At 35.6% G+C, this 25449-nt stretch overlaps 3 protein-coding genes across 3 annotated transcripts; 1 reads left to right on the top strand and 2 right to left on the bottom strand.

Moving 5' to 3' along the window:
- Positions 1 to 652: 652 nt before the first annotated feature.
- LOC125237009 (mediator of RNA polymerase II transcription subunit 20) lies at positions 653 to 2305 on the bottom strand. Its single transcript, XM_048143928.1, has 4 exons — positions 2060 to 2305; positions 1809 to 1951; positions 1376 to 1635; positions 653 to 1106 (listed from the first exon to the last, which is right to left on the bottom strand). The coding sequence occupies exons 1-4, from the start codon at positions 2071 to 2073 to the stop codon at positions 897 to 899; spliced, it is 627 nt and encodes a 208-aa protein (XP_047999885.1). The 5' UTR covers positions 2074 to 2305; the 3' UTR covers positions 653 to 896.
- A 1422-nt stretch (positions 2306 to 3727) lies between these two features.
- LOC125236969 (homocysteine-responsive endoplasmic reticulum-resident ubiquitin-like domain member 2 protein) lies at positions 3728 to 14561 on the top strand. The gene is made up of 5 exons (XM_048143891.1): positions 3728 to 4113; positions 8780 to 9213; positions 10276 to 10497; positions 11243 to 11468; positions 12604 to 14561. Exons 1-5 carry the CDS (start codon positions 3979 to 3981, stop codon positions 12715 to 12717), a joined length of 1131 nt encoding a protein of 376 aa, XP_047999848.1. The 5' UTR covers positions 3728 to 3978; the 3' UTR covers positions 12718 to 14561.
- A 1486-nt stretch (positions 14562 to 16047) lies between these two features.
- Positions 16048 to 18905, bottom strand: LOC125242261 (protein TIPIN homolog). Its single transcript, XM_048151004.1, has 5 exons — positions 18566 to 18905; positions 18346 to 18489; positions 18140 to 18276; positions 17134 to 17339; positions 16048 to 17038 (listed from the first exon to the last, which is right to left on the bottom strand). Exons 1-5 carry the CDS (start codon positions 18705 to 18707, stop codon positions 16510 to 16512), a joined length of 1158 nt encoding a protein of 385 aa, XP_048006961.1. The 5' UTR covers positions 18708 to 18905; the 3' UTR covers positions 16048 to 16509.
- Positions 18906 to 25449: the final 6544 nt, after the last annotated feature.

A 25449-nucleotide genomic window follows, 5' to 3' on the forward strand; every position in this document is an offset into this window, starting at 1 on the left:
TGGAAACACCATCATTATGGTTATTGCACACAGTGTTGGTTGAGACAATCGAACTATTTTCCTGATAACCTAACCATAATAATCTTACAATAACTTGTGGCTTCGAAAATGAGAGAAAAAAAAAACAAATTACTAGAAATATATATTTATTGTTCGTGAACTTATCAAGTTATCAAAATTAAATAATAGTTTCGCCTGAGCGTTTCACATAATTATCATCCTAATGATTCCTAATGAAACCTTATATTTCCTATTATGAGAACAAAGCAGGCAGTAGATTGAATCTGGAAGAGATTCTAGTCTTCCTCTCCCTTAATTGTTTTTCCCCTCACTAGCTCAGAAACACGTGTTTTGTCCTTTAATACCAGCGGGTAAAAACGCATTTTATCCACTAGTGGGTAAAGTAATTTGACCTCGAATAGAGTCAAATTAACTGCTTTTAAATTGATAAAAGTAGGTGAATCTAGTAATATAGATGATTTACCACCTGTGAAACTACTGATAGCAGTGATAAACGCATTTTTTGCGTTGTAGTTTCCTCGCTATAGTGAGGGGAAAAGTTTTGTGTTACACTCGGGTGCAAATGTACTTTACTTCTCGTGTGTTAAAAAACTCGCAAGTTCAGGATTCTATTCTCAAACCACTCGCTTCGCTCGTGGTTCAACTATAGAATCCTTTCACTTGCTCGTTTTTCAATTCCACACTCGGCGTTAAAATACAACTTTGCCCCCTTGTATAACAAATAACTATTATATCTATCAGACATGTAAATACACATTTCTAATTTCATTCACCAACAAACACTTAAAAAGTACCACACTAGGTAAGTATTCTCAATTTTCAGTTTGTGGGGCACTGTTTGACCTAAGAACCACTTCTATTTTATATGTCTAGGCCTAGGCATTCCGGAGGCCTGTGAGTTTTCTATACTGGCTAAAATGCTCAAGGTACTGGTGAATTGTGTCGATAGGAGTGTATATCTCGTGCATGCGGCTTAAGAGGTGCTGTGGTGGGCTCACAGGTATAGAGGGGCCGAGCAGACCCTGGAGGAATTCCCGTAAGAGGCCCCATACGGCATTTGCCATGACACAGGGTCTGTATTCAACCTATAAAGGTATTTAACATTATTAGAATAACTTCTGGTAAAGAGATGTTTTCCAGATTTTGTGTGAATTTATGTGAACAGATTCAGATTCAGATTTGATTTATTCATAAACAATACAAGCATTGTGTTTGAAAATCATTATAACAAAACTTAAATTATATATGTACAGAGCCTTAAATATAACACACATACACATAATAGCAAAATGAAATAATTATCAACCAGAAACAGTTAAGCCACTTAAGTTTTAGAAAAATATACAAAATTTACCTCAATAAGGATCCCCTTGAAATTCTGATTCATCATAACAGATCCGAGTTTCACACAGAAATCTCCCAATTCAAATCTCGGTCCTTTGCTCTCGATTTTAGTCTGCTTCTTAGATGTATAGTGCTGTGATAGCTTCATCATGAGTAGATCGAACAGGCCATCGGCAATAACATGGATGTTCTTTGTGCCACTCTCCAGAATAGAGAAGACAGAAGCAGGCTGCTCTGAGTTGTGAAGGATGTGGACTGTTTTTGTTGTGCCTGTTGAATAAAAGAGATTATGGCTATAGTCAGTTGAAAATAATTGAGTTTTTATTTTTATTATATTACAAAATTATAATAGCATCTGAAACCTCTCACGTCAGCACTTGAGAAATATAACTTTAATATAACAAAATAAATAAAACTAGCCAATTAACTTTCACTAGACCTACCCATTTGTGGATGTGACAGGTAGCTTTCGCAGTCCACTAGGAACTGCCCTTGTTGTGTAGCTCCCAACGCTAGCAGACGTCTCGTCAAGAGCTCTATTACAAATGTCCCCGTCTTATTCTCTGGTACTGGATACTGTTGCAACCTATCAGAAAACATCCAAGTCGGTTAAAGAAAAAACTAAGGCATTCATTGCAAACAGAATATAATATCCATCCAATCAATGTAATTTACTATAAAACATGTAACTTACACTGTAACACCCATGTTTGTTGTAAATGTTTATAAATAAATAGCCGGATCAGGTTAGGTAAGTTGAGTTGGCATTTCACAGCGAAATATTGGTTAGATAATTATATTATATACTGTAATGGCAATATTAACAAAAGGAGAAACAACACAAAACATTAAACTGTCGCGATTGATTTACAAAACGCACAAATACAGCGAAATGCATCAACTTGGAATCTCATCGAATTGAATTTATTTGACAGATGACATAACAGTACAGTACCAAGATTCTATTTTCAGTATGGGGGGTGTTCCATTATACGCGTGACCGGAACGTACATAGGTTTCTATGGCACGTATTTTAGCTTTATGAAGTTCAGCTACTTCTTGTGGTCAAAATTGAAATTTCCTTTTATAATTTATTAGACTCATGTTTATTAATACTGCAGTAAGGCATAAAATAAATGTTATGATAGCAATTTAAATCACCCTATTTCATAAAATTGTGCGAAACATTAAACAAAATGGATGTCGGAATAGCTTGTCACACACACATACAATTACTCAGTTGCCCACACACATACAGTCGCCGTAGCCTTTAGTGCAATGTATGGCAGTTGCTGGAATCGTGGACGACCTAGCTAGGGGCTAGTCTGAAAATCAGCGCTAGATAGCTTTAACTGTCTAACTAGCACATGCTGAGACTCGTACCCATTGCCTAGTTTCTAAGTGTATGTACTTTCGTTTATTATTATTAATTTTTTTTTCTGTCCTGTAAATGTAAATGTAGTATTAAGTTATTAAGTTGTACAATACTCTTAGTTGTGGCAATAAATATTTTTTTATTTATTTTATTTATTTATTTTGTATCACCATCACCCAAAGACTTTTACAGGGGACAGCTCAATCACATTTTTGCCATACTAAATTGAACCTTATCACCGAGAGAGAAAGTTGATCGTATCAGACTAGCGAAAACGGTCCACATGAGAGGGCATTGTTTGGGCTGGTGTCCCTCTCGCACGTGTGACCAGTGTTAATGAGGTTACCATAGTAGTAGTATTTTTATCTGTATATTACCTGACTTTAAAACTTCTTATTTTATTTTAGTGTTATATTCAAAGTAGGGTTTCGATATATTTTAAAGAATTAGAAAATAATTATAATGTAATTATTTTAATGCCCATAAATCAAAGATTTGTATAATTAAAAAATACCTTTAATTGGGTATTAGTAGATTTAGTAGTGACTTTGAAAATTAACTGGTATCCCCAATGTATGACAGTGATGACGTCACTGAATAATGTTGACATTGTCAGTAAGTGCGAGAGGGACACCAGCCCAAACAATGACCTCTCATGTGGACACACTTTTTGACCTAACTACACAATCTAGTTTAAAAATTCTAAATCTATGCCATCACCATGTTGAAAATCTTGAAAATATAACAACTGGCAACATTTTAGCTCAGTTGGCTTGTTCTCTTTGTCCAAATCTTTTTATTATCATCAAATATCAAGTTTGTCAATGAACCAATTAGAATCCATCCCATGAAACGAACTCTATTGCGCAAATAATATGCTCGGAATTAAGAAAATGGAAACAAATCGCTGTTAACATCATCACGCTGGACCAATGAAAAATCGACAGATATTTATAAGATATGTATACTTATATTATATAGGCAAATTGACAAGTAGAGAGGGCCCAGTTATTACGGAGTATTTATTTACATCAAAACCAATAAATTTCATTCTTATACTTCCGTTCATGTGGCTAATAAGATATCAAATTTGACTATTCCGTTGCACCATTTAAATTTATGGATTAGTGTTAAGTATCCTTCTAAAGCTCAATTTTTTTGCAAGTATTATTTTTTGCTGTGATCAAATCACGCGACGGATTATTATCTAACGAGTTGTAGTATTTGGATGGTTGAAAATGATCCCTGATAACGTAACGCTGATAGTTAAGGCCCCAAATCAGCAAATCGATGACCAGAATATTGAGTGCCAATCTTCGTGGACGGTGAAGCAACTGAAGGGCCATCTCTCAGAGGTGTACCCTAGCAAACCGGTAAGAGTTCTATTATTTGCGTCAGAAAATTTAATCGTTTCAGTATTTATCATTTTCATCACTGTAATGTGCTAGTAGTAATGTAACAATATATAAATATAAACACCACATACCTAGATAACACACAGTTATGTTTATAAATAAGTAATATTTATAGACGTTAAACTTTCATGGGACATATTCAAATATTTTTCATCACACCCGCACTTTAAATGTGCTATTGCACGCAGGCGGAGCGTGAGTTATAGAAAAATCGTTCTCCCAAGGGAATAATGAAATTTCTTGTACTGTACTTAACTTTTTTACATCTATTTACATATTTTTTACATTGCGAGTGTGATGAAACACAATGTGTGTAACTTGGGGAGTATGAATATTACTAACTCGAGTCTTTAAATCGCTCTAGCAAGCCGTCACGATTTAACTTACTCTCGTTAGTATTATTCAACTTCCTCCCCTTGTTGCACAATGTACTATAATGAACAGAGGTCGGCGAGGGTGAGCTATTTTCATACTAATATGATGTCAGACATGTCAAATTAGTAGGAAAAAAGCTCACCCCCGCTCAACCTCTGATAATGAATCTACGGTTGCTTTTGGACATACAACAACAATGTACAACCGTAGATTCATTAATATAAGGAAAAGTTGTTCAAACACAACATACAAACATATTTTAAATACAGAAATTTATAAGATAGCAAATATTTGGAATACTTCACGATTTTGAGTGTCATCCTTACACTGGGGGCCATTCTAATCTGTAAAGAAATGTATGTATTCAAGGATAATTTATTAGTAAAAACATCCTATTGATGTCTTATGTTATACTATAATCATGACAAGAGATGTTAGGAATAACAAGTGATATGCTATGTATATAGAATTTGTTGTAATTCAAAGTAATGTTTTGAAAAGCAATCAATATTTAAAGGTTTATCATATTTAAACTTTAATGTCCTGACCATAAAAACGAAATTTGTTAGTATTAGCCTGTTTTAGTCTTTTTACTTGCATATAGCACAAATTATATTTATATTTGTTATTAACAATCTAATTTGTTTGAAAGAAGTTTCCAAAATGGTTAGGAAAAATTTTCATGGATTGTGTCAAGTATAAAAAAACCACTTGTATACACAATCAGTCTTGAAATATATGCAAATTTGAATCTTATTCTGACTAAAACAGATATTGAGAAAATCCACAAATGTGATATGCCTGAATGATGCTGAATACATCTGTGATTACATACTAGAAGGCCATGCTGTTGATCATATAATATTATTACATTCATACATATTTCCTGCAATTTATGCAGGTTAATTGTCTGTTATTATTCAATTATTATTTTGTAGGTATTGTTTTATACATAAGGGCTCTGTAACTGAATAGGCACTAAACATTACAATTCCCTTTTTAGTTTATTTAAGTATAAAACATTATGCAAGCATAGGGAACAGTAGACGGGAGTGGGTGGGCCTACAACAAACATTTAAAATACCACCTAATACAACTGTTGATAGCTATACTAAGTACTGCTTTAAGCGCTCGTATGCTCGCATACGAGGAAACCATATGAAAAAATAAGGCATACGAGAGGTTAATAATACATAATTATGCCCATATAAGTGTGCAGTGAAGATTATTACAATCCATTCAACATGTGACCTTGTGACTTCACATTGTAAATAAAGATCTAACTGATGTCATTTTGCCAAAATAGACAAAGTAATATATTATGTGGGTGTACTCCGTAAAATGATCACACTACTTAATAATTTTGTAGTTTATTGTTATTTGATGTGATATGCTGTACTGGCTGTATTTTGATAATAATGTGTTGATAATTGATTTTCTGGCTTGATTTATTTGACAAGTTATGGGACAAGTTTTTAAACAACCTGTATATCGTCACTACTTTTAAAAAATCTCGTATCTCACGCTGTTCCTCAAAGTTAAAACGCAGTAAGTCTATATGCATTCCATACATACTTACTACAATTTTCTTTTCATTGACAGACGAAGATACAAGATTTTTTAAAAGTAGTGACGATATACATATAGGAATGGGATCATATATGGCATAAAAAAAGTATACTAAAATGACCTTTTACACTCTGTATGTTTTTTTCCAAAATCTGTATTGTCATTTGAAATTGAGGGAAGATCCTCAAATCAAAGATCGTTTTCGCGACTTTTCGCGTAGCAGTACCCTGTATAGTAGATATGATAAGTATTGTTAAGTTATATTGATAATTATTTTCAATCTTATCAACAGGCCTCGGATTATTTTTCGCATGGTAAGATGAAAGAAAACTATGGAGTCGATATTAAGACTAAACTTTAATTCATATTCATACTCATACTCACTAATTTTCTTAGTCCCGTAATACTTTTGTTCCTTGTGCAGGTTGATAGATCGAAAATTAATCTTACTGAATGTAATTAAAATTATTTATGTGGTGTGATTTGGGAAGCCTTTTGCTTGGTAAAGGGTTACATTTACCCTGTAACTATATCAAATTAGTTACTATTTTGTTTGGTTCAGACTACTTTGTTGCGGTAAACGTAATGCTTAGTACTAGCTGATTTATCAAAAATCATTTGCATGTCAATGTCATGTCAATCATTCACGACGCGATGTGTCACTTAATTATTTATTGCAATCGGTGCGTGCAATAATTACGTAAACAATTATGTCTGATTCGCAAGTTCCTGCAATTTTATACTGGATAGAACCTTACAAAGATCTAAAATACGATCAGGAGAAATGTGTTACTAGTACTTAGCATTACGTTTACCGCAACAAAGTAGTCTGAACCAAACAAAATAGTAACTAATTTGATATAGTTACAGGGTAAATGTAACCCTTTACCAAGCAAAAGGCTTCCCAAATCACACCACATAAATAATTTTAATTACATTCAGTAAGATTAATTTTCGATTAACATTTTCGATCTGTGCACAAGGGACAAAAGTATCGATATCAAAGTAATTTTCTCGCAATCTATGTCTATTTACCTATATGTATAAATGTTCCTCATGCATACAATAAAACCATTATTTCATACCTGCTACCTTATCAGTAGCAATTATTTTGACGTAGTTATTTGGGTCGCTGATAAGCATATATAGTTATTGTTTTAACAGCCAATCAAAATGCAGCATTTTGTTGTACTTGCTAGTTTTATGTAAAAACATGAATCTAATGTATTATGTATTGAGTTGTAAAACCGGCCAAGAGCGTGTCGGGCCACGCTCAGTGTAGGGTTCCGTAGTTTTCTGTATTTTTCTCAAAAACTACTGAACCTATCAAGTTCAAAACAATTTTCCTAGAAAGTCTTTATAAAGTTCTACTTTTGTGATTTTTTTCATATTTTTTAAACATATGGTTCAAAAGTTAGAGGGGGGGGACGCACTTTTTTTTCCTTTAGAGCGATTATTTCCGAAAATATTAATATTATCAAAAACGATCTTAGTAAACCATTATTCATTTTTAAATACCTATCCAACAATATATCACACGTTGGGGTTGGAATGAAAAAAAAATATCAGCCCCCACTTTACATGTAGGGGGTACCCTAATAAAACATTTTTCTCCATTTTTTATTTTTGCACTTTGTTGGCGTGATTGATATACATATTGGTACTAAATTTCAGCTTTCTAGTGCTAACGGTTACTGAGATTATCCGCGGACGGACGGACGGACGGACAGACAGACAGACAGACATGGCGAAACTATAAGGGTTCCTAGTTGACTATGAAACCCTAAAAAAGAGAAATACAAAATCTTTAAAAAAATATGAAAGAATTGATGATTGGATGACACGATCTAATTAAAAAAAAAAACATTCAGTCGAATTGAGAACCTCCTCCTTTTTTTGAAGTCGGTTAATAAACAATCGTTGCGATCGCAGAGACGAACTCATTGCCAATTAATTTAATAAGACCTTGAGTTGAGTGTAAGGTCTATAGTACACTGTACACTATCATATGTTTATCATAGAAATATGATCATAGGTCGGTATGCCTCCCTTTTTCTCCAACGTGAAGAAAAAGGACGGCATGTTGCCTATGATCTATGATCATATTTCTTCGCGACAGCGTGAGCGGCGGCCATACATTGGAGCGAGAGACAGCGATGGGACTTTTCATTCGCACGTTTGGCTGCCTCACCGCTGTCGCGCTTAAACCAATGTCTTGGCCGGGTAAGGCCTGAGTGCACGCTCATATTGGGCGTGCAGCGAGGCGTGGCGTGCAATTGAAGCTCATACAAGTGTCTTGCGTCCCAAGCGCGGATCCAGCTTCGTGCCCAGGGGGGGGGTCACGTGGTACAGGCCCAGGCCCCAGAGGGGGGGTCACGTGGTCTATTTGTATGGCCAACCTAGGCTCCAGGAGGGGGGGGCAATGAACCCCCCCCCCCCCCGGATCCGCGCATGTTGCGTCCACGCTAATAGCAAGCTCGCCCGCCCCGCCAAACGCTCCGCTACGAGCGTCCACTCAGGCCTTACACTTCACACAACAATCACCCCAAAGAGTGACATGCGCAATTATGCCTTAAATAGAATAGTTGTTTGTCCAAATTTTTGATGTCTTAAGTAGTTAGTTAGCTATTAGGATTGCATTGCGTAACATTAGTAAGAAAATCTTTATTTTTATTTTCAGGGTGCAGATGAACAAAAAATCATATACTCAGGCCAGTTGTTAGATGACAACACAGTGCTCAAAGATGTCCTACGAACATACGAAAGCCAGATAGCGCACACTATGCACCTCGTGTGCACGCCAAATAGGAACATGGACCCTCCAGCACCTACTCCCGATGGACTTAGACAAAGAAATGTCACTGACAGAGCAGAGCCCATCCAAGTAACGAGGCCAGAGACACGACAGAATGATCAGAACCACACAGTGGAAATGCAGAACTACTTAAGTTCGTTTGTCAACAATTATGGTCGGGTGCCACCTTACCCAAACAATTACAATAACTTTGGTGGAAGGTTTCTGCCGGTGAATCCTAATGACCCCGCATCGTATGCTAATCATATGATGATGATGCAGCAAGCGTACTTGCAGTATATGCAGCAGTATGCCAATATGTGAGTATAGTTTTAACTATAGTCTACGGCAATACACTTGGCCAATCAATATTTCATAACTTCTCAATGTCTTTAGAACACCTCGAAATAGTTTAGTGGGAATCGCAAACGTGATAAGCCTTAAATCCTATTACTCATTGATTATTTTCGTTTCGGTTAACGTCACGCTATATTAGCGTTTAAAACGTATGTATGGAAATGTAATTAGCTATACCAGTAGCACAACAGCAACAATAATGCAAAGATATTTTGTCATACCGATTGCCTTAATAAGATAATTACAACAATTTGATTCACTTAAACAGTGTCTCTTAATACCTAAGTACAGATATCGGATTATTTTTCGCATGGTAAGATGAAAGAAAACTATGGAGTCGATATTAAAACTAAACTTTAGTTTAGCGTTTATTACGTTTACCAATAATTTAGTTTGATTGTTTTAGGGAATTTTAGTAACTAATTTCATATATTACGAGTAAATGTAACCACTTTACCAAAAAAGGCTTCCCAAATCACCCACATAAATAATTTTAATTACATTCAGTAAGATTAATTTTCGATTAACATTTTCGATCTGTCAAAATGTACAAGGTAAAAAGTATACGGGATAAGAAAAATTAGTGAGTATTTTTATGAATACTAGAATTAAAGTTTAGTTTTAATATCGACTCCATATTTTCTTTCATCTTACCATGCGAAAAATATCACACTTCATACAGATGTAGTGCGAAAAGGGTTTCCTTCAGAAACGTTCGTATTTGTCATACTAGTTCAGTCAATGTCAGTACATCTTGTACTGAGACTGACTGAAATAGCATAAGCATGACACGTTCGTACGGTTCCGTAACAATACGAAGGCAATTATTTTCGCACTACATCTGTATCTACTCTTCCTTGACAAATATCATTCCCTTCTGATCGTGGGGTCTGCCTCCTTGTCTTTCCACTTTACAATATCATGTGTCCCCTTCAGACATTTCTTTATTGATACAGCTGTGGATGTAGCTCCTTTGGTTCCTACAAATATTTGTTCTGTTTGAAATAATGCAATGAATGACTCAGGTGGCAAGCTACAAACAACGCAGTGCCCGCGGCGCCGCCCGCGCCGGAGGCACCCGCTGCGCCCGAGCCCGCGCCGGCGCCCGAGGAAGAGGACGCGCCGCGGGACTGGCTCGACCATCTTTATGCGGCGTCGCGCATCGCTATACTGTTCTCGCTCGTGTATTTGTATGGGAGCCCGGCGAGGTTGCTCCTTGTGTTGCTGCTGGCCGTGGCTGGATACTTGTGAGTATAAACCTATGTTTGAGCTCAATAGCTATCACATTATGCTAATGAGATGTCCTATCGCCCCTTTTCGTTTTGGCGTTGGTTTTAGGGATACCTGATACTTGTAGCTGTTTTGACCTCTGAGAACAATCTTTTAACTCTCAATGTTCGTTATATTACTGAACGCGAAAGTTAATCTTATTTACTTTAGGTAACACAAACTCTAAAACAATGTTGCACCTCTCAAACCATTCTCGATACCCCGGTTGGAACTGTGCATCGCCTTACTGAGGAATGATTACGTTCTTTTTTATCAGACTATGATTCTGTTGTGCTGACACGTAAGCATGTGATTGTGTACCCTTAGGTTTCCCCAATCCTATCGAGTTATCGACACGGATTTGCTCTAGCCGACCAAAAATCGCTCGTTAGTATGAAGAAGCTTACGGCCCAGCCACGACATTGGTCTAAGCGCGACAGCGTTGAGCGGCAGCCATACGTGCGAATGAAAAGTCCCATCGCTGTGTCTCGCTCCAATGTATGGCCGCCGCTCACCACTGTCGCGCTTAGACCAATGTCGTGGCTGAGCCATTACGCGTCGTCGTCGCTGAACGCAGCCGTACACATGTTCATACTAACGAGCGGTTTCGGATGATTCGGCGTCGATAGTTGGGAGACCCTAAGATTCAAGTTAACAAGCTCGTAACATCTATACCAGGCCCATTATGACTGTCGTAAAGAAAAAAACGAATTATTTTTGCAGGCACCAAATCGGTTTCTTCCGAGATCTCCACGTTAACCAGGCGCCGAGACCGCAGCCGGTCCCGCGCCCCGCCGCCGGCCTCGACCCAGCGCCAGCCGCGGCCAACCAAGCTCCGGTTGACCAAGCTCCCGTCAACCAAGCCCCGGTCAACCCCCCAGTCAACCAAGCGCCAGTGAATGAACCGGCTGCCCAAGTCAACGCTGAAGCTGTTAACGCTGCTCCACAGGTAAAATATACCTTTTGATTAGAGCTAACACGATTTTCACTCATCATTCTAATTCTAAACTGCAACTGAACCTCTATCATGAATTTTTGACCTTATTATTTTACAATACGTTACTTGATAGCGTAAACCGTCAAGGAAAATTACATTCATTGTATGGGGAAAGTGAGCAGCACTTCTGATCGGATACTTACTACACTCTATCCACAATAACGAGCTAATATAGGGGTCTCTCTTTTAAACTTTTGTATGCAGATGAAAAGGACAGAAAAGGGCAGTGGGCGTAAACAATGGCAGCTCGCTGTCCAGTTCGGCTTACTGTATGCTGTCGGTTCGAATATTTATTATAATTATATTCATTAATTTCTTATTGGTTTAATATTTATTTTATGCAAATGGGGAGGAACATCTAACTGCGCGAGTTTAGCGAACTACCGGCACTTGATCGTAATTACTAATATTAATTATCTATGTGACCGAATCTATTTTGACGATAACATTGGCTAAGCATCAGATTCCACGAAAATGGAATCCGTTGAATACCTTTGTGTTGTTGTACAACAAAAATTGAAAAAGAATTCGCATGTTTATGTGTCACTTTGTTACTATTTCAACTTGATATACCTCAGTGATGTGGCTAAAACGCCGATCACTATTTATAAACAATAGATGTGTGATGTGTCCAGTGATAAATCGGATATTTTCTATTGACAAGAACGTTTCCTTGCGTAAGATTGCAAATTTTTGCTAATCTACCAATTAACTGCTTCTGGATATAATGCTAATGAATATAGTGTAACTTAGAAAACTCTGTACCTAGAACTGTTCGTCGAAATACCTCTCTGGAAAATGGATGGTGAATTCCTACAATATTTTTTTATGAAAAAATCAAGTTACTGCCAATGCCAACGCTATTATTTATTTCATTATATCGTTCATATCATGTCCTGTCCTGTAGCTACTAGCTACCTTATTAGTACCACTTATTATTAGCACCACTCTGGAGATATTGAAATTGTTCATTTTAGCTGACACTTCTTTCATTTTTAGTTTCAACTCTCCCCTTTCCTAGTTAGAAGTCCATTCAACGTAAAAACAAACTTTATATGCATGAAAGTGTATAATTTTCTTCTTTCAGGTAAACCACGCCAGTGAAACCACCCCACCAGAAGACAACCAACAGTCTCTTTTAGCGGTAACATGGATGATTTTCACCACATTCTTTGCCTCCTTAATACCAGATACAAACTAGTGTTTTATGAAACTAGTGTGAATATTTAGTATCGTTTGTAATTGTGGGTTACATACGCGGAAATTTTAGTAGATACCTTTATTATTGCTACGTTGGTAAATGTGGCAAGGATTCGGTAGTAGAACTTGTTTAATCGTTTCTCAATTTATCGTGTGATAAAGTCGTATTGGTATTTTGATGGAATTCCAATCTGTCGAAGCGGCGCCATTTTTTAACGTAATCGGCTTATTAGATATCAAGATACCTCGCCAAGGTGCATGACAATTGCTTGCGTTACAATAACTAAACGCTTTGTTTCTATAACTCTGCTAAAGAGACAATTGCAATTTTTTATTAGCATCAATGACAAGCGACGTGCATATTAGCTAAGCACCTAGGTTGGTAAGTGTCACGCCGAGCGATCCACACTGAACTAATATGTGTTAACTTTAGGGAGCGTTTTAGAGTGGCGCGGACGACAACATCAACTTCATACAAATTGGTCGCGCGGATCGTGACACTCAAACCAGCCCTAAAGCTGAGTTTAGACCAGCAAGTTATTGCTGCAAGTTTTGAGACGCAACTATATGTAAGAGTGAGTGGCAAAAATTTGCATCTCTTTCTTGCATATACTTCTGTCTCAAAACTTGCAGCAATTACTTGCTGGTCTAAACTCAGCTTAAAGGTCTACGATGACGCCGACTTCGCTAATAAATAATTTGACGTTTGCAAAAGATAAGCCATCACTTACGAGTTATATTATGAATGTTTCATGAACGCGTAAGAGGCGACCTTCAAATATGAAAACTAAAAAACTATTTCAAGTAGGCATAGATATTACAATGCGCTTATGAACGTCAAATATAAAAAGAATAGTGACAGAAATTGGAAATCTGGACTATTCTTTGAGTTTTATTAGCGTCCTCCGCTAGCGATTGTCTAGCTAAATGTAACTACCAAAATGTGATGGGTGACTTATCTTGGAATATCACGTATAATTTCTGAATTCGATTTTTATAACATGTAGTTCCCATTGTAGTCAGTTTTGAATTACATCGTAGATCTGTTAGATATTTAGTAAACAGCACATGAGGTGTGCCCTTTATAAAGACAAGTCTCCTGGAAAATGAATACATGTATGTGTTACATGATTACATTTTAATTTATTTAAAATGCATGTATACACACATACATGTAAGTACTAATAAACGAGTACAACTATGTATTAAAATGGAGTCATTGGATTAGCAAAATTATATTATTGAAGCTATTATTTGCGGTTTGTCGGTTTCTTCGCAGTTATACATAGTTTACAAAAACCAGTTGGTCTTGTAAATGAGCCTTTTGTTTAGATTTACTTTTGACAAAAGGCCAAGCTAAAATGCTGTCAGACATTAAGTTGTAAAGGCCTTCCTTGCTAGGAAAGAATAGATCGCCAAAGCGACGAAACCTCGCGGCTTAGCCGCAATAATTTTCTATAGAAAATAATATAGCTTTTTGAAGTAAAGTTTAGCATAAGCTCTGGTTGTTCAAATAAATAAAATTCCTCGTACTGATATAAAACCAAATATTAAATGTGTATAATTTATCTTTTTTTTAGTATTAGGTGGACTTGCCACTGTGGATTTATAATGTTGTTTGTTATAGGAAGCAATTGTGTCGCTTAACTGCAAATCCGGGTAAATCCATTCTGCTTTAAGGTTGATTATATTTAAAAAAATGTTATTATCTGAAAGATAATTAACCTTATAGCATAATGCATTTACCCGAGTTTGAAGTTAGCGAGACAATTTTGAAGATTAATCACATTTTGACTTGATGATTACAAATTCTTACTTTAAAAACAGCTGTTCTAATATATTAGGGCCTTCAAACGTGAGTTGGAACGTTAAATTCAACTTTTTGAAATTATCAGTATATTGAGTTGTTTTCGACGTATTTGACAAGGATAGAATTAACCATTTTTTTCAAACGAAATAAGCGAAAAGTTGTTATTCAAATAATATAATGATTAGAGCAAATGACATATGCAATGTTCTATTATTCCTATATGGTAGAAAAATATTATGAATCCAGAGAGGTGAGTAGTTTGACGTAGGTTAAAAATGTATTTAATGTGATGAAAAAAAATTAAATTGTAAAAAAATCTCAGAAGCGATTAGTATAGCGTTTTTAAGCCTGTGGTTTTCGACCAGGAACACTTTGCGTAATAGGTGTTAAATACCTTTTGCACTAATCAATATCTGTTTTCATGCTATCACTAAGTATGTATGTCAATCAAACAATAGTAAATACTTAGGATATTATTTAGAGCGGGGCACCCCACAAGGATTCATGAAAATATTTGAACTTGTGTAAAATAAGATTAAAATTTGAATGAATATTTTCATTTATTAGTGAAAAGTGAACCACTTTCAACCCAGTATGACCATACAGTGACCAAGCAATATAATATAAACAAGTGAAGATATTTTTGGGCATCCTTTCTCTTATATCTGATGAGTGAAAACGAAATACGCAGATAGTCAAAGTAAATTTCATACAAGATTGTCGTTTAAAATAACAGCAGCTATCTGCTGGGTTATCAAAATCGTTGTCATCTTAAAAATTGGTTTGACTTTAAGATTCTTCCTCATGTTTAACATAGGCATAGAAACATTCTAAATTTAGTAATCATTACTTAATTTTATTTCTATGCATAGCTAGTCTTCTTGCCCGGTAATTTTTCAGTGTGTAAATAATGGGTAGTTTTTATAGCAGTTGACTTTTTACTATTAGAATACAATACTGGGAATACCCACAAGTTCTATTACGAAGATAATGGTCTATTATCCGAACGCTTTATAAGGCCGTTTTTACATTATCCGATCCGATATCGGATGTCGGAAGGATTTCAATAGAAAAAATCCAAGATGGCGCCTGTAATGTATCGGATATCGGTCCGACATCCGATCGGATAATGTGAAAACGCACTGAGCGTAACTTCCATATTCTGCTGTATTATGACATTGATGCATCATGGCCGTTTGTTTACTGTTTGCGCTAGTGACGCCCCTTACAAAATTTTGCCTGGACCATTAAGATTGGGACAGAACTTTTGTTCAGATTGAGTTGATTAGTTCTTGGTCCTGCGGGTATGAAATGACGAATACGTAAATTCCAACAATTGGTGACACATTCCCGAATGAAGTATACAACTATACACACCAGTTACTAATAACGCCAGTTATTTGTTAAAGATAGAAATGGATAAAATCAAAATTGTAAAATAAATTTGTATGTATGTAGTATTTAATTAAGGCTTTTTAGCAACTTTTGGAATGTAAAATATTATTTAAGATTTTTGGATGAAAAATAATGTTGGCATACTCAACACAAAATTGTATAGTTTATGTTTATTAACATGGATACAAAGATGAGCATTTTGTAATTAAGGTTTATCGATATTTATTTGATATTACAGCATGCATAGTGGATCATTTGTACTGTGATATTCCATGGTTTGTTTAATTTTGAGCTAACAATAAAATTTTAAACTTACATCTTTTTTATTTAGAAGTCATCCGTGAAATCAACATCCATTAACTCCTCTGTCAACAAATCACCTTCTTTTTCCCCTTTTTCTGTTTCATTGGTTGTGTTTGAAGGTACATCACTTTCTTTACAAAAATATTATCAGATTTATCAGATACAGCTTCAGTCATTTCAGAATTTGATTCATCTTCTTTACTGTTTGATAACTTCATTTCAGTTACATCAGTTTCTGTTTGTTTACTGTTTTCATTATGTTCACAATTATCAACAGTATTTTGATCAGAATTCCAAGGCTTCTCCAATTATATTCTCTTTATATGAATTGTTTTCATCGGTTTTATTTTCTTTATCCAAATTATTTTCATCAGTTACATTTTCTGCATCAAACTTATTTTCAACAGTATTTGGAACATCTTTTGCAACTGAAGTATGAACATCAGCTGTAATTGATTCATTTATTGCTAATACATTTTCATCATCAGAACTGTCACTATCAATAACATTAGACCTATTGTTTTTCTTTACCACAGGTTCCATGTCAATTTCATCATTGTTTTCTGTAACATCATTTTCCTTATTATTTTTAGTTTCTTCTGCATTACTGACAGTAATATTATCTGTGTTTGTTTCTTCAGTTCTTTCTTGAATAGTTTCAGTACAATTGATGGCATTCTGATTAGAGTTATTGGATTGATTGAGCCTTGCCAGTCGCCTTTCCTCGGCGAGGCGCCTGTTCCTCATCATTCGTTCTTTTTGTTCATCACTAATTGAAGGTGATGATGTTACTTTAGGTAGCGTAAGAGGGGACCTGAAGAATAAAATAAGGTTTTTGTTGAGTTGACATTACAAGTACCTACAAATTACCTGTGTGTGAATTGAAAACATTTTAATTTTTTTTATTACCTTTGGTGATTAGACATTGGAGTATGCATCTCCTTTCTAGCTGACCCAGGAGCGGGTGTGGACCGTGCTAGTTCTATCTGTTGCTGTAATAAGCGATCAAACTCATCTTCCTCTTGCGGTGGAGCTGCTTCATCTCCACTTGAGTCCTGCTGCTGTACCGTTTCCTCTGAAAGATACTGGTCTGTGCGGATTTTATGAAGGTGGACCTGAAAATTTTGTAGTACCAACATAATGCTACACTAGTAAATAGTAATGCAGTAAAGAGAGTGTGAGTGAAGATCATTAGAATAATAAAAACGCATGTGACAATTCTTTTGTAGCTTTTCAAAGTCTTCATCTTATTTGGCCTCTAAGAGAGTTTGATCTTTGTCAGAATTTAGGGAAAATTAAAAATTAATGAAGCTGTACTAAATAAAATAAAAAATTAGAAGACCTGATACCAGTCCAATAGAAGATCTGATGATGTAAGTTGCAAGTAGAAATAAAACTATGGAAGTGGATTAGATTGCGTATGGTTTGGTTTAGGCAAAATTCATAGAAGAGTGTGTTCAGTGTAGGGTTCCGTAGTTTTCCGTATTTTTCTCAAAAACTACTGAACCTATTTCAAAACAATTTTCCTAGAAAGTCTTTATAAGGTTCTACTTTTGTGATATTTTTCATTTTTTTAAACATATGGTTCAAAAGTTAGAGGGGGGGGGGGGACGCACTTTTTTTCCTTTAAGAGCGATTATTTCCGAAAATATTAATATTATCAAAAAACGATCAAAAATGAAAACAAATATTCATATTTTTTTTTTTATTTTGCAAATTGATATACATATTGTTGAAATTTAAAATTATCCGCGGATGAAATTTGCCTACAACCCTAAAAATTATGAAATTTGCCTACACCAAACCATATACTCCTTGAACTAGAGAACATAACAGATTATATTATTAAATATTTTTTGATACATATCTATTTCAGTTTATCATCTAATCCTTGTATTTTATGTAGAATACATACCATAACAGGTCTTTTCTTCCCAAGAGTCTCAATTTTCTTTAGGCAGTCATCAAACTTGAACTTAGGGTAAAGTCTATAAGCCCAGTGTTCTAGTTTTTTAAGAATGAGGTCTAAGTCTTCTCTCTCATGGTTTTTACCTGTCAAATAAAAATATGTTAAGTAAACTGCTAGAACTGCCTTTGTAAAGTGACACTTTCAGTGCATACCTTTAAACTTAAAATCTTTGAAATGTTCAGGTATGACTTGTATTCCCCTGGGACCTGTGAGCCGTGCCGGGTTCAGAACAAATCGGGGATTCTTAACAACCCGTTTGGCTTTGGCGGTGTGATCCACTACTCGTCTGTCTTCCTCTGTAAAAGAAAATAAGTACAGTGAATATACAAAAAAATATATAAACACGAATCTAAAATAAAAAAAAATACTTACCAGCCTCATCTTCCTTTTCGCTATTTTCATTACTATCTGGAGACCTTGGTCTGTCATCCAGCTCGTCCCCTTCGATCACTCGCTCAAGCTCTTGAGCTTCACCTGCCTCGTCCTCCAAGAACACATCCTCCAGCAGGGACATTGTTAATACAAATTCACTTCTAACTTCAATATACTTTAATACACATAACCTCTTTGTTAATATTAAAGCAGTTTTTTTATGTTATATTTATTGACTTTGAAGTAAAATATTATCCTTTCTTACTTTTAATATTTTCTTATCCTTTCTCTATATTTCTCAATAAAATTCTCGGCTTCTCATAGTAAAGTAAACTTGACAGAGGCCCTAAGGTCACTGAGTGACAGACTGACAGTTTTTTTTTTTTTTTTTTTTTTTTTTCTTCTGGCTTTTGTTACATTAGCCAACGACAAGTGAAAGAGTTAAAGTTAGGGAAACTAGGAATTAGGAAATACGGATATTACGGTAATTTGGAAAGGAAAGGATTGGATTCGATATGATATATACATTTTATACTACAATTTTATATCGTTCTTTTCTAAAAATACTGATATGGCCTTATAAATATCATACGAATAATTACACAGCAAGCAAAGTATGGATGTGGGAAATGGGATGCGTAGTAATTCAAGACTAGAAAGAAAATCAGAGCGATCGTGAAGAGTACATGCAAAGAAAATATGGTTTAGGTCCCCATATTCGCCACAAGAGCAATGAGGATCCGGCTTTTTATTTATTTTATGTAAATGCGCCGGGGAACAAACATGCCCCAGGCGCATTCTGCATAATGTTGACGTCACAGTTTTTGAAAATGATACTCTTGTAAACCATGGTTTCTTTGGAATTGCCGGCTGAATACGCCGATAATGTTCACCTTTTGATGTTTCCTTATTCCAAATCCCATTCCAATTATCATACAAATACGCTTTCGACAAATTGATTAAGTCATGACAATAGTTATGATATGGTACAATGTCTCCCACGTGAATAGCCTCATTTGCCAGTTGGTCAGCTCTCTCATTCCCAGGGACACCCACATGGCTTGGCACCCAAGCCAGCACGACAGCACAACTCTTTTGGGAACATTTGTATAAAAGGCTCCTAATGTTAAACACGACAGGGGACTGTTTATGTGATTTAAATGGAAACCTCATTATTGCTTCTAAAGCACTACGGGAGTCTGAAAAAATTATTGTTTTAGGTATCTTCAACATAAGTACATATTCTATAGCTTTAAGTAAACCATAACATTCACCAGTGTAGACAGAACTTTCAGGTGGCAGTTTAATAAGTTGTAATCCTTTGTATTGTGAATGAAAGACTCCAACACCAACGCAACTTCTATCACCATGTTTAGAGGCATCTGTGTACAAACAGTGCCAATTACTCCAGTCATTGTTAAGAAGGTTCAAAAAATCTATTTTTGGATTTATATCGTGTTTAGATATACCGATGTTAAATCTAATATCTGGATTAGTAATGAGACTGTTGTATGAGTGTTGATATAAAGGAAGAGTCTCACTTCTATAAGTCGGTGCTTCTAGACTTTTGTATTTTTTATAACTCTTAACAACACAAGGAGAATCTTTATGGGTCCAATAGTTACCTGTTTCAACCAATTCAGCTAATTGCTTTACTTTTGGAAGTAGTGGATGAGAGTATAGTTGCACAGAACGGAAAAAGAATTTGTCACATAGAAACTGTCTTCTACAGGCAAGAGGTGGATCGCAACATTCTACTTGCAAGCAACTTATTGGGCTTGATTTCATAGCCCCTGTAACTAATCTTAAAGCTTTGGCCTGTACTGAATCTAGTTTTTGAGTCGCTTTAACATTTCCAGGGTGTAAGAGGTAGGTGCCGTAATCTAAAACACTTCTTATTAAAGCATTATATAGTAATCTCATAGTAAAAGGGTGGGCTCCCCACCAGACCCCTGTCAGGCATCTTAATATATTCAGGTTACGTTCACATTTTACAACAACATGTTCAAAATGGGGAATTCCAGTAAGCTTACGATCTAATATAACTCCCAGAAATTTAACACTATCTTTAATTACCAGTGGACAACCATTATAATTTATATTAATAAGTGGAGTATTTTTCTTTCGTGAAAAAACAACAACAGAGCTTTTAGAAGGTGAAAGATCTAACCCATTATTATCCAACCAACTATTTAAGGCATTCAAGGATGAGGACATTGTGTTACTAATGTTTTCTAAAGAACTCCCCGAAACATACAAAAGCAAATCATCCGCATATTGAAGGACGTCCACCTGTCCTCCAACAGAAAGTTCCAGATCATAAGTATAAATGTTATACAATAAAGGGCTCAAGACCGAACCTTGTGGTAGACCCTTCCAGACAGTTCTTTTAATAAATTTATTTCCAGGTTCTTCTAAGTGATAATTTATAAACCTTTCATACAGCATATTGATTATAAAATTAATAAGAAAGTTAGGAACATCTAATTTGATTAATTTATTTTTTAAGATTGAAATGTTGACGTTATCATAAGCAGAATTTATGTCTAAAAAGGCAGCAACTAAGGAGTCATTTTTAGAGAAACTTATTCTTATATCTGTGGTAAGGATGCTTAAACTGTCAAGAGTACATTTACCTTTTCTAAAGCCAAATTGATTACAACTTAAGAGTTTATTGTGTTCTAGAAACCATTCTAATCGTATTTTTACTAGGTGTTCTGCGACTTTAGCTATTACAGATGATAAGGCTATGGGTCTATACGATTTGGGGTCTGAAGTAGGTTTATTTGGTTTCGGTATTAAAATCAATGTTTGTGTTCTCCATTCTTTGGGAACAGAGCCTGTAATCATAACATTGTTAATCAAAGAAAGAAGGTAGCAGAGACTGTTATCGTCCAGTTTTGATACGAAAGAATAAGGGATCCCGTCTTCACCGGGTGCGGAATCTTTAGTCGAAGAAAGTACTCCTTTCAGTTCACAAAGCGAAAAAGGGGAATTTAAAACATCTTCTGAATCATTTTTAGATAACATGAGTGGCCTGAGAATCATAGGGTGTTCTGGGACATAAGGTGGACCCAAACGATCCATAACCTGGTCTGCTAAAGATGGAGATATTTTACTTTGTGTGTCTTTAAATGCTGATCGAAACCTCCTAATATTTTGCCAAACAATTGATGGAGCTACATTTGGACTTAATGATTTACAAAATCTATGCCACCCTTCAAACTTTTTTTTTCTAAGTAATTCTTTAGTTGATTTAGCGACTTCTAAGTAGTTATCAAAGTTAATATCAGTCATTTCTTGACAATACTTTTTCTCTGCCTCCTTTCTTTGCTTAATTGCAACAGTGCAATCTGAATCCCACCAAGGTGGGGATGGAATGAACTCCGGACCTCTGTTCTTTAATGGAAAGGTTTCATTAGCTGCCTCCACCAGAGCTAAGGCAAATGCTTGAGAGCTCTCTAATATATTTGAGTTGTTTATTACTGGCAAAATATTAATTCTTTTTACTACAGCCTCTCTATACTCATCCCATTTGTCATCAATCAGTTTATGTTTAATACGGGGCTCTCTGGCATGTGTTCGTGGAGTCTTATAAAAAGGAAAGGTAATGTATATAGGAAAGTGGTCACTACCATAAGTGGAATCTGCTGTTGACCATGATAAAGATGAAGCAAGATCTGGAGTACATATAGACAGATCTATTGCACTTGGATTTCGAGCAAGCCTAGTAGGAGATCCAGTGTTTAAAATGCATAAATTATGTTCACTAATTATTTCCAATAACCTTTCTCCATAGTATAAAGTTTGAGCAGAGCCCCAGAACTCATGGTGAGCATTAAAATCCCCTAAGCAAACAAATGGTTTAGGCAGGGACTTAAAAATTTCATTTATTTCTATAAGAATATTATTATTTGGTTGTTTATAATATAATGATACAAAACAAATGCTATTTACAACCACTGCTATAACAGATATTTCATCACTATGTACAGGTAAAGTGACATAATTATAAGTTAGTGAGTTTTTGACAAGTATGGCCACTCCGCCATACCCATCAGGTCTGTCCTCTCTGAGACAGACATATCCTGGTATTTTAAACAATGAATCCTTTCTCAACCATGTTTCTTGGACACAGATGAGAAAGGGGTCATTTTTATTAATAACATGTATTAAATCTTGTTTCCTACTGATTAGACTGCGAACATTCCACTGCACCACTAGGGCCCTGTGATCCATTATTGTTGATCTTAATTTGATATAAAGCATTAATTACTGCGGCAACGTTGGACGGTGAAAAGGTTTTTGACTGAGACATTAAATCAATGATAGATTTTACAATATCATCAAAACTAGGGTTTTCATTTGTGCTATTGTTAAAAACTGGTTTATCTCTTTGTATAGTAGGTTGTCTAGTGATTTCAAAATGAGCATTTTTATCATAACCTTTTCCTAGCTTTACAGGAGCCCTGGGTTTGAGGAAGACAGTTTTTTTATATGATTGTTTATTCAACATAGGTGTTTTATCCTGATTGTTATATAAATCTTCTTGAGATTGTGAGGTGGATGACAATGGTGTTGCAAGTAAAGCCTCAGCATATGATACCTTCGAAACTGGTGGATGTACTTTAGAAGCTTCCATGTATGAAATACAACTTTTGCTCATTGTTTCTTTGATAGCTCTTTGTCTGTTATATTCCAAACATTTCTTGCTTGTGGCTTGATGGGAACCCTTACACAAGCAACACTGGAAGTCATCCTCCTCAACATCACAAGAATCACCAGAGTGACCTTGTCCACATTTAAAGCACCTTGGATTGGAGCGGCACTGGCTTTTCACATGCCCATATCGGCAACAAAAATAGCACTGAACAGTGGGATATATGTATAACTCTACAGGCAGAGCCATGTAACACATGTATACTCGAGTAGGTAGTATTTGTCCATCAAAGGTAAGTATAACTGTACCAGTATTTACAAATTGACTACTGTCATTGACAAACATTTTTCTTTTTATTCTTCTTATTTTGATAATTGGTCCACAACCAATTGGCAAGTTGATAGAAGTCAGTACTTCATCATCAGTCAAATCAAGGGGTACACCTTTAATTACTCCCATGCGAGTGACATTGAATGTTGGGACGAAAGCATTGTATTTGTTTTTACCTAAGTTGTCATTACTTAGGAAGTTGTTGGCATCAGTGTGTGTAGCAAATGAAATACTGACTCTATTTCTGCCTATTCTCTTTAAACTGCCATTCACAACACCTTGGATGTTGTTTTGTCGCATAAAGCGACCAAAAGTTATGGGATGGAGAGTTGTGCCATCACTGCTGGCTTCTCTTTGAACATGAACAACAAAAGGAGCAATGTCAGACTGTTGGTAGCGGACGCGGCCAACAGGCACATGAGTCGGTGGGACATTATTAGTATTTGAACTTTCAGAGTTTGCATTTACAATGGGAACGGGATTCGGTTTTTCAGTTGGTTGTGGATTAGTATGAACATTATCTTTTTTGTTTTGAACTTTAATTTCATCAGCACACACACAATCCGTACTTTTATTTTTTCCTGACCCAGATTTGCGTTTCCTTTTATTGCAATTCGTACACATTCGCGAAAGTATTTTCCTTTTTAAAGTTATGTCTGAGGTATTGGATACAGACGCATCAGTATCCATTGATGATTCAAGTGCAGATATAAGATAATCCATAGGAGTGTTCGACCCTGAGGGAACTGTTCCCCCAGGGTCAGGGGGCTTAGCGTCCCCCATAAAAATTACATAGAATTAGTACTTACCAATCAATATATACACCTAACTACTAAATATACTCAAAAACTAAAGCTAAATCTACAAATATATACACAATATACAACTCCAATCCTTTAAAATAGAATTTCAAAAACTTTAGTTACGAAAACTGCGTCCGCCGCGACCGAAGTTTCCCGCCCTTTTAGACTGACAGTTTCAGATTTAAGCGGGAAAATCTATTTATTCATTACACTTTACGCAATAAAACAAATGCTCAATGTTTTTTATTTACTTATCAATAAATTGAATTGCTCTAATTTCCAACATTTGCCACTTCATTTTAAAAATATTACGGCTTAGTATCATTTCTTGAACAAACTAGGAGCTTCAATGTATTGTAGAACGTAGACCAAAATGTAGACTAACGTTTGTTACAAATCTACAAGTGAAACGGAACGTCACACAGGAAATTAGCGTATACAGATAAGTTAGGAATGTAAAACTTCCGCTATATCTAATTAAAAAAATGTTTTGAATTATAATGAATTATATTCGGCTAATTTGTAAAAAATGTGAATATATATAAAGGAAGTACTTATTTCTGAATTTATTCCAAAATTACACTAGTGTGTTGTAATACCGGTCCTACTCATATTACGCTTTTATAGTGCGTGTATAGACATTCTGGAATGTGTTATCAAAAATTTATATTATTATTTTAATTAATATAATACCGCTGAATGATCGATTTCAATTGTTACATAATCAAAAAATTTTTTGGCAATAAAAACTGGCCATTCTTCAAACCGTTACGACGTGAACATGGAACACCACTAGCAAGTCACGTGACCAGCTTGCGTTTGAGAGCGCATCACAGGTATGGAAATCAGGAAATTTTATTAAAAAATAAGTTGATTTTCGGATATTTGCTTTAGAATTAAGGTAAACATGAAAGTTGAGATTTAATTGTGTGCTGATGTGCGTAAAACAATGTGTTAAAAAGGTGTTGTGTACGTAATTCCGTCATAAAAGAGACTGTCTGTCATTTTGATACCAAGAAAGCTACTTCAAGAATGGCGTCCCCCACATGTGCCGCTGGTATTCGGTTTCGCGCTGATCGAGAAAGGATTCG

This window comes from Leguminivora glycinivorella, chromosome 2, assembly GCF_023078275.1.
Source record: "Leguminivora glycinivorella isolate SPB_JAAS2020 chromosome 2, LegGlyc_1.1, whole genome shotgun sequence".
Classification (NCBI taxonomy): Eukaryota; Metazoa; Arthropoda; class Insecta; order Lepidoptera; family Tortricidae; genus Leguminivora; species Leguminivora glycinivorella.